The sequence below is a fragment of the Nicotiana tabacum genome, chromosome 8, assembly GCF_000715075.1.
Source record: "Nicotiana tabacum cultivar K326 chromosome 8, ASM71507v2, whole genome shotgun sequence".
Classification (NCBI taxonomy): domain Eukaryota; kingdom Viridiplantae; phylum Streptophyta; class Magnoliopsida; order Solanales; family Solanaceae; genus Nicotiana; species Nicotiana tabacum.
In genome coordinates this window covers 113,744,702-113,755,215 of record NC_134087.1, presented here as the reverse complement: position 1 = coordinate 113,755,215, position 10,514 = coordinate 113,744,702, and the positions used below count along the sequence as shown (strand labels likewise).

The window sequence follows — 10,514 nt, the reverse complement described above, 5'->3', positions numbered from 1 at the left end:
TTCGTTCAGATTTATCTTTACATGAAAAATGGCTAAATTTCGATTACTTTTGAAACTGTGGCTATTTTTGAATGACCACTTGTAAATCTGGCTATTTTTTAATTTCTCCCCTTTTTACCGCTACCGCGCACTCCCAAGCCCGGGGTTTTAATACGAAGGACAATATAGTTCGGGAGGATTTTGGGGACTTCGAATAGTTTAAGTAGGAAACTGACAAAAATATGATAGTTTAAGTAGAAAACTGAAAAGCTCCTAAGACTTGCTAATCCAACAATAGTATTAATATTGTTCGGCTTAAAACCACCCTCATCTGGTCTTTATTCTATATAATACATGACCGGATGCTTTTTAATGTAGCAGAACAGCTAAAAGACATGCTGCCTCTTCCCTTAACAATGACAATAGACTAAAACTTATAATAATAATAATAATAATAATAATAATAATAATAATAATAATAATAATAATAATAATAATAATAATAATAATAATAATAATAATAATAATAATAATAATAATAATAATATTAATAATAATAATAATAATAATAATAAACTGCTGCTAACTCCTTATTGTGAGCTCATGAGCAGCACCAACTTCTACCATAGACGGCGCACGGCCAATGATTTTTGTGGCCAAATTCCCATTAGCCATAGCAGGTACATGATTCTCATAAGCCGAGTTATGTACACCAATAGCAGCCCTGCCTGAAGGATCAAGGTTCTTTGACCAAGAAGCATCCCACTCTACAGCTTTAGCTGTGCTACACGCCACACTTGCTCCTCCAGGAACGGTTAGCCCAGCTGAATTCTGCAGAACCAAAAATGGTAGAGGAACATGGTTAAAAGTAAATCTCAATTTAGCATTATGATTTCCAATGCATTATTATTTGAACAAAAAATTCCGATTATGTGAGCTTGCTCACACTGTTGGAAGGTTGCAAAATCGACAACAAACGTAAATTAGTCCATTTATCATAAATTCTCACTATTATCTGAACAAATTACCTGTGGGAAAAAGCGCTCGAAAATCATCCTATAGTAGTATGCTTCCTTTGTAATGGGTGTGTTATGAGGGAATATATGTGAAGCATTAAACATCATCCTATTGGTCACCTATTAAAGGAAAAAATTTGTTTCCTCGGTCAGCTTTAAAACAAACAAGCATTGGAAGATAAATAAGAGCAGTAGAAAGTCGTTGATTAGTCATTGAAACGCACATGTTGTTCAGCATGTGCTTTGAGTCCATCTATCCAACTATAGCCCACGCCATCACTGAATTGTTCTTTTTGCCTATACAGGATGTGCTGCAAGGAATGTAATGAGTAAATTGTTAGTTTGATTAATAATATAACATTCAAAATCATTTGCAAATCAGTTTGAAAATGGCGATTTAGTACACCTTTGGGAGATAAGGATGCTCCTCATCATCAAAGGCCCTCCTTAGAGCCCACTTTTCAATCCTCCTTTGCTCTGGTTTAATCTGAAATGAATAAATACATAGTTTTAGGGACAGTTGATTGTTTATTCGATCAACAATTGGGGGTCAACTACTTACCAACTTCCACTCTGGATCAATACTCATGGCAACATTGATGAACTCCTTATCTAGGAAAGGGACTCTAGCTTCTAAACCCCATGCAGATGTTGACTTATTTGCTCTTAAGCAGTCATATTGGTGAAGCGCTTTAATCTGCATAGGGAAAAAATCAACATTTTCTCAACTCCTTGTCCTATTTAAACTAGGAACTGGAAGCACTTTCTTATACCTTGCGACATGTTTCCTTGTGGAACTCTTCCTTGTTGGGAGCCTTGTGAAAGTACAAGTAGCCACCAAACACTTCATCAGATCCTTCCCCAGATATGACCATCTTCACTCCTAGTGACTTAATCTTACGCGACATAAGGAACATAGGAGTGCTTGCTCTGATTGTCGTTACATCGTATGTCTCAATATGGTAAATAACATCTTCAATTGCATCAATTCCATCCTGCAAATACAACACATGTCATTTGCCATCAGGTAAACAAAGGAGAAACGAAGAGGATGATAGATCAAGTGAAAATAGAGTTGCTCCATCAAAACCTGAACGGTGAAGTGAAACTCGTGGTGAACGGTTCCCAAGTAGTCAGCAACTTCTCTTGCAGCCTTGAGATCCGGTGAGCCCTGTTCGGTGAAAGCAAGCAAATCGGTATCAGATTTCATATAGCTGACCTTACTAGCTTGTGAATGAGGTGTTGTCGTTATTAATGTTGTAATCACACAAGTCTCAAGATTATCTGACCTCAAGGCCAACACAGAAGGAATGAAGCTGTGCTCCCCACTGCTTGGCAGCCTTTGTACCAGCCAAGTAGCGAGCAGTAATCGAAGCAACCAAGGATGAATCGAGTCCCCCGGAGAGGAGAACACCAAAGGGGACATCAGTCATCAACCTTTTGATAACAGCCTGCAAAATGATATATAGCCTTAAAACCAACATGTTGGATCCATTTCAACAACAACAATATTAACTCACATTTTCAAAGGCACGCCTGAGAACTAAGGGATCATAACGAGTGGAAGGAATGGCCTCAGAGAACCAAGGAGGATTGTACCACCTCCTAAAGCCGCCATTCTTGCTAGAGTACAAGTGCCCTGGTGGGAAAACTTCAAAATGTTCGCAGTCATCATTCAAGCCCTTAAGCTCAGATGATATCCATACAGACCCTGAGAAGGAACAGAATTACAACAATTAGTACATATAAGGATTCAACATATTCATTTGCAATAACAAAATCTAAGTGAGAAAATCATATGGAATCTTACCATCAAGTCCCCAACCAATATAAAGGGAAGTAATTCCAATGGCATCACGAGCAACAAGAAAGCTGTTATCTCGAGTATCCAATAACACAAAAGCGAAGATCCCATCCAGCATGTCCACAAAATCTTCTCCATGTTCTTCATACTGATTAATGTACATAATATAATCAGGGAATAATTTTACATATACATACATGTTTCCTAAGTTGGAAGATGAGTACTCACTAGGTGTGCAATGACATCACAGTCACTGCCAGTCCGGAACTTATGATTAGGCATTTGCTTACGAAGTTGCTCGTGATTGTAGATCTCTCCATTTACCTGAAATTTTTGGCATGAAATTAATCATCAACTATTTGAATAGAGGAAAGGATATAATGAATCATATAGTCGACCCCTACTTGTATGTGGTTGATTGGTTGATAGTTATCAGCATTAGTTTCGTTTTCATCAGTAAACTGAGCAAGAAATGAGAGTAAACATGAAATTAAAAGCACCCACCGTAACAACAATCGTCTTATCTTCGTTAAACAGAGGTTGATCACCGGAAGCAGGATCAACAATAGCTAGACGCTGATGTGCCAAGTAACAGTCCCCATGTTGATACAGCCCACTCCAATCTGGTCCACGATGCTTCAACCTGTTTCATCAATCGATCAGTTAGCAAGATTCAGTACCCACTAATAGATTTAAAGAATCATATATAATAAATAAATAAATAAAAATCATGTGTGACAGTGATGAGGCATGACTTTTCCATTCCCATGCATTTGCAAACAGTGGTGGATGCCGCATATATTGATTCAACTGAACACAGAGTGAAATCAGCCTATTTGTACGCAGACATTACCCCTACCTTATGCGGGTAGAGAGGCTATATAACGTCACGATATACATGTAATTAAAAAAACCTTCAAAATTTTAACAAATATTAAACTGCACACTTACAATTTCAAAAGTACAATGTGTTCAATACTCTAAGTAGGAATTATAGATCTGCCTCTAGCAGTGGCAAGAACACAAGGAGGAGAAAGATAAGTAATTGTAACATGGAAATGAATTACTCCTACTAATTAAATCACAGCTTTTCATATCAACATCATTTACAAGTCATGCTAAAACAGTTGGTCCGAGAAAATTATATTGTGAATCTAAGATATAGGTCCACGTCAAGAATATCTAAATATATAATCTATCTTAAGCTTTAGTCTTCTTTTATTCTAAAATGCAAACGTTCAGGAAACTACTTTCTCATAAAAAGAATCAATATAATAACGCAACACAATAACATTAACAATACAGAAAAGAAGGGAAATATAATTTACCTGCGAGAGAGCTCGAGAACACGAACCCTTTTGGCCTGAGAATCATCAGAACAACCCAAAACAGCCAAGATCCCGCACATGATTGTTACTTTAAATGTTATCTTAGTACAAAAACACTAGTTTTTTTTTTTAAAGATGATTGGATAATAAAGATGATAGTATAATAAAACAGATAAAGAGAAGGCTATGCAGGATTTTTGGAGAGATGGCCACGTACTAAGACACAATGGAGTACGTTTCCTAAGTTAATGCATTGCTTAGTGGCAAACAGGCCCTTCTATTTATAGGCGTTCCAATGGGCACATCAACAACTACCTTTCAAGCGGCGACGTTTCTTCGGTTCGATTTCTTTCCTTTTCTCCTTTTCTTAGAGGGTTGTTTGGTCGCCGCATCTTAAGTCTAATCCTGATATTAAAAAATGATGTGACGTTCGTTTAATAATGTAATCTCTTGTGTTAAGATAATTATTATGGCATTCAAGTTTTAGCATATAACTCTTCATAATCCATGCTACGTTTTGTTTTTAGAAATTATGTTTACACAAGTCTAAGTAATTTAATTTTAGCGGGTAAAATTTAAGTGTAAAGACTATCTTACATTTATTTGTTGATATAAATATTGGGGAAAAAAGTTACTATATTATTCCTTTAATCGGACTATTCAATTGTAACAATTCTTTGTATTATTGATCACCTACAACAATTTTTACTATATTATTCACGACATAATCAAGTTATAGTTCAATTCACCAAATAACAATTTTTAAATGACAATTTCTTAAGAGCTAGTCATCGACTAGGATATGATAACATTGCTCAGCTCCTTCTATTCCTTTGTATGTGGCGCTTTTCCTTGTTTATGGACCAAAACAAATGACAATTTTTTATATTTAAAAGCAATTTAATTTTAAAAAATTCATTAAGTATAATATAGTATATTTAGATTTACAAGTTCTAAATATCCTACTTTCTTTCTTAACCCTTATATAAATTTAAACGGTGGATATTAAATAGATGGAGGATATCCCATTTTAGCATCTTTCAGCACTCCATCTCCATGTGGAATATACTGGGACAACCAATTGTCGTGAACACGTGGTAGCTCTTTGTTTGGAGAAGTTTATTTGACACGTCAGGGTTTATCCATTTTAGATTGGTACGAGATGAGTCAGCAAAGGCACTATTTTCTCGTGGAGTTACTAAAGTCAAAAATTGTGTACTGTGCATTCAGCTGTTAACGTGTTTACAAATACTCTTTGAAACTAAAAACAAGCCATTAGCTCTCATTGGTTCCAACTTCCTAATTAATCATGTTGAATATGGATTAGGATTAGTGTTTGATTTAAGATAGATAAGTAATCTATATTATCTTAATTAATACTACTACTAAAATACTAAAAACATGAAGGTCCTTGGTGAAATATCGTTCGCTTTTTTTTACGAGTATCTTATTATCTTCAAAATGAGTTAATTAAATACGTAAAGAAATTTTTTGAATATAAAACTAAGGAAAGATTTTAAATATGGAATAGCTAAAAAAATGGCTAGTTGAAGGCAGCAATAGTCTGCTTTCTCCACAAATATCATTCAAATTGTCTGCTTTCTCCACAAATTCGTTCGGTCTGATTTTGTTGGTATTGAACGAATCAATTGAATAATATAGGAACAATTAAATATTTTGATTGTTCCTTTGTAAGTGGTAGATGAATTACTTGTGAGTTATATTGTTTCTGTTGTTCTTCGTTGCGATGACCCAAAGGATTATTTTATGTTTTAGAACTCGATTTCATGTTCCGAAGCCTTAAAAACTTCATTTTATCTCGCCTCGATTTGCGTATGTAGTTCGGGCGCGTTTTCGGGAAGCTTCTATGTAAAAAATTGATGAAATAATAATTTTTGGTCTAAAAAGTTGATTTTAGTTGACTTCGGTCAATGTTATGAGAAAACGAACCCGAACCTGTGTTTTGACGGTCCCGGTGGGTCCGTAGTAAAATATGGGACCTGGGCGTATGCCCGGAATCGAATTCCGAGGTCCCAAACCCGAGAAATAAATTTTTGATAAAAGAATTCCGAGGTCCCAAGCCCGGTGGGTCCGTAGTAAAATATGGGACCTGGGCGTATGCCCGGAATGGAATTCCGAAGTCCCAAGCACTCAGCCCATTTCTATTCCGCCATAACGCATGGCCCCGCCGGAGTTGAAAGAATTGAAGGAACAGTTGCAAGATTTGCTTGATAAAGGCTTTATTCGACCTAGTGTCTCGCCTTGGGGTGCGCCGGTGTTGTTTGTAAAGAAGAAGGATGGGTCGATGAGGATGTGCATAGACTATCGGCAGTTGAACAAAGTCACCATCAAGAAGAAGTATCCATTGCTGAGGATTGATGACTTATTTGATCGGCTTCAGGGTGCCAAGGTGTTTTCAAAGATCGATTTGAGGTTACCATCAGTTGAGGATTAGGGCATCTGATGTCCCTAAGACCACTTTCCGGATTCGGTATGGACATTATGAGTTTCTATTGATGTCATTTGGGCTGACAAATGCCCCAGCAGCATTTATGGATTTGATGAACCAGGTGATCAAGCCTTACCTGGATTTCTTTGTGATTGTGTTTATTGATGATATCTTGATCTACTCCCGCAGTCGAGAGGAGCATGAGCAGCATCTTCGGATCGTTTTTCAGACTCTGAGAGACAGCTAGTTATATGCTAAGTTTTCGAAATGTGAGTTTTGCTTGAGTTCAGTTACTTTCTTGGGTCACGTTGTATCAGCAAAGGATATTCAGGTGGATCCTAAGAAGATTAAGGTCGTTCAGAATTGGCCTAGACTTACTTCAGCCACAGAGATCCGTAGTTTCTTGGGATTGGCGGGTTATTACCGTCTGTTTGTGGAGGGGTTTTCATCTATAGCAGCCCCATTGACCAGGCTGACGCAGAAGGGTGCCTCGTTCAGATGGTCAGACGAGTGTGAAGCGAGCTTTTAGAAGCTCAAAACAGCTTTAGCTACGGCGTCGGTGTTGGTGTTGCCCATAGATTCAGGGCCCTATACGGTATATTGTGACGCATCTCGTATTGGACTTGGTGCGGTATTGATGCTGGCAAGGTTATTGCATATGCTTCGCGGCAACTGAAAATTCACGAGAAGAATTATCCAGTTCATGAATTGGAGCTAGCAGCCATTGTTCACGCGCTGAAGATCTGGAGGCACTATCTATATGGCGTGTCGTGTGAGATGTTCACGGATCATAAGAGTTTGCAGTATTTCTTCAAACAAAAGGAGCTCAATTTGAGGCAGAGAAGGTGGTTGGAGCTATTGAAAGATTATGATATTACCATCTTGTATCATCCCGGGAAGGCCAATGTGGTGGTCGATGCTTTGAGTAGGAAGTCAATCAGTATGGGCAGCCTTGCGTACATTCTAGTCGGTGAGAGAACGCTTGCATTAGATGTTCAGGCCTTGGCCAATCAGTTCGTGAGGTTAGATGTTTCTGAGCCCAATCGTGTTTTAGCTTGCACAGTTGCTCGGTCTTCCTTAATTGAGCGCATCAGAGATGGGCAGTATGATGACCCTCATTTGTTTGCCCTTAGGGACACAGTGAGGCACGGTGATGCCACACAGGTTACGGTTGGTGATGAAGGAGTTTTGAGGATGCAGGGTCGTGTTTGTGTGCCTAATGTGGATGGGCTTCGTGAGTTGATTCTAGAGGAGGCCCACAGTTCTCGGTATTCTATTCATCCGGGCACCGCTAAGATATATCAGGACTTGCGGCAGCATTATTGGTGGAGAAAGATGAAGAAGGATATATAAGCACATGTAGCTCGGTGTTTAAAATGTCAGCAAGTAAAGTACGAGCATCAGAGACCTGGTGGTTTGCTTCTGAAGATAGAGATTCCTGAGTGGAAGTGGGAGTGTATCACTATGGATTTCGTTGTTGGACTCCAATGGACTCAGAGGAAGTTCGTTACAGTATGGGTTATTTAGTCTAAACCTTTTTAATATTAAGAAGTTTCCGTTGCTGTTTGAACTTCTGTTTTGTTTATTCTTGCCTTTATTTTTTAGGACTTACTGAATAACTTGCATTTTTATTCTTCAAAAATGCTTCTGTTAATTTCATGAATACTTGAATTAATCATGAATTTTATAAAAGAGGGCCCTTTTATATTCGACACTTAATGAAGAAGACGTCTCAACTTCATAATGGTGTTAATATACGATAAAAGAAATAGGAATACACATGTTTCTTGAAATAACTTTGACAAGTTTTTATTTGAACTTTGTCTAGTTTTGAATAATACTTTACATGTATTTGAATTGCTTTTATAACTTTCTCGTAACTGTTTTTCTTATAACAGATTTCAAAAACAAAAAATGAACACAAGATTTTTATTTATAACCCATTTCAGTACATTAAATGAACACAAGGTTTTTATTTATAACCTATTTCAGTACATTAAATGAACACAAGGTTTTTATTTATAACATGTTTAAGTACATTAAATTAACACAAGGTTTTTATTTATAACCCGTTTCAGTACATTGCCTTTACCCTAACTATGATACGGTTTTTCTTTGGCCTTAGCTCGTGACTTTGCACTGCACTTGACTCATTCAATGAGTGAACTTCTCAGGCTTGATCTTTGATTATTTCCCAATCTTCTTCGCCTTCTTTATACACATGCTTATGTATATTATATAGTCCCCCAAGTGTTTGAGCGTTGAAGTATGAAGCCTCGAGCACTTGATTGTTCCTCTCATTTGGCCCTTTCCTGAAAAGAAAAAACACACGGGACTCAGAGGTGCGATTATAGATGAAGACTGCTTAACCCGTATGAATTTCTATCAGAATAGTTGTAACCCTAGACCGAAAATTTTAATTTATTCCACGTGCCTTGTAGGTCGTGATTCATCATTTACTACGGGCTAACTTTTTGCCTACCATCTAAAATCGTTAGTAAAATTTTAACAATTCAAAAATTAAATTTTAAAATATAGATACCTGACCGTGGGTATTCCTTAGAAATAATATCTCTTCAGGTGAACAGTATTCCAATGTGAAGGTAGTATCTTGCCATCCATCGTTTCCAGCTTGTATGCTCTTTTCCCTGCGATATCATGAATCCTGTAGGGTCCTTCCCAGGTTGGACTTAGTTTTCCCGCATTGGCTGCCTTCGTAGATTGAAAAACCTTTTTGAGCACGAAGTCCCCAATCTTGAAGAATCTTAGGCGTGTTTTTCGATTGTAGTATCGTTCTATGACCTGCTTTTGTGTTGTCATTCTTATTAATGCAGCTTCTCTTTTTCCTTCAAGTAGATCAAGATTTATGCGCATTTCTTCGTAATTAGGCTCTTCTGACGCTTGTGTAAAACTGTGCTTGGCTCTCCTATCTTAACTGGAATTAAAGCTTCATCTCCATAAACCAATGAAAATGGTGTTTCTCCCGTACTTGTTTTTGTTGTTGTGCGGTATGCCCATAAAACTCCAGGTAACAATTCTGGCCAATTACCTTTGGATTCCTCCAAACGCTTCTTTAAATTGTTGATAATGATTTTGTTTGTTGACTCAGCTTGTCCATTACCCACCGGATGATAAGGTGTGGATGTAATCCTTTTAATCTGCCAATTTTGAAAGAACTCTGTGATTTGTGCGCCTATAAATTGAGGGCCATTATCACACACGATTTCCTTTGGCACACCGAATCGACATATGATATTTCGCCAAATGAAATTTCTAACTTCTTTTTCTCGCACCTGTTTGAATGCTCCTGCTTCCACCCATTTAGTAAAATAGTCAGTGAGTACGAGCAAGAATTTTACATGTCCTTTTGCTTGTGGTAGCGGACCCACGATATCCATCCCCCATTTTATAAAAGGCAACAGTGCAATGACCGGATGTAACAACTCCGCAGGTCTATGCATGTTATTACCATACCTTTTGCATTTATCACATTTAGCCATGAAATTTTCCGATTTTTCCTCCATTTTGGGCCAATAATAACCTACCCTAATTATGGTTCTTACCAGTGATCTTCCTCCGGCGTGATTTCCACAATGCCCCTCGTGTATTTCTCTCATTACGTATTCTATCTGAGAATGTCCGAGGCATCTTGCTAAGGGTCTACCAAACATTTTTCGATAAAGATTGTCTTGCTTTAAACAATATCGGGCAGCCTTTTTTCGAAGCGCGTGAGCTTTTCTCTTGTCTTCAGGGACGGTACCATACTGCAAAAAAGCAACAATCTCGTTCCTCCAATCCCAAGTTAAGTTATTAAAATTTACCTCATTTTTGTCTAGATCGAGCACTGAATGAAACAAATGAATTACAGAAGCATTTTCATTGCTTGCCACGTCTGCCGCAGATGCGAGATTAGCTAGGGTATCTACCTCGACATTTTC

The 10,514-nt window shown here is 37.6% G+C and overlaps 1 protein-coding gene across 1 annotated transcript; it reads right to left on the bottom strand.

Moving 5' to 3' along the window:
• Positions 1 to 266: 266 nt before the first annotated feature.
• Positions 267 to 4,382, bottom strand: LOC107815637 (asparagine synthetase [glutamine-hydrolyzing]). Its single transcript, XM_016641252.2, has 13 exons — positions 4,128 to 4,382; positions 3,304 to 3,442; positions 3,028 to 3,123; positions 2,806 to 2,947; positions 2,516 to 2,706; positions 2,285 to 2,446; positions 2,086 to 2,166; positions 1,769 to 1,990; positions 1,558 to 1,692; positions 1,402 to 1,482; positions 1,220 to 1,306; positions 1,008 to 1,115; positions 267 to 810 (listed from the first exon to the last, which is right to left on the bottom strand). The coding sequence occupies exons 1-13, from the start codon at positions 4,205 to 4,207 to the stop codon at positions 562 to 564; spliced, it is 1,773 nt and encodes a 590-aa protein (XP_016496738.2). The 5' UTR covers positions 4,208 to 4,382; the 3' UTR covers positions 267 to 561.
• Positions 4,383 to 10,514: the final 6,132 nt, after the last annotated feature.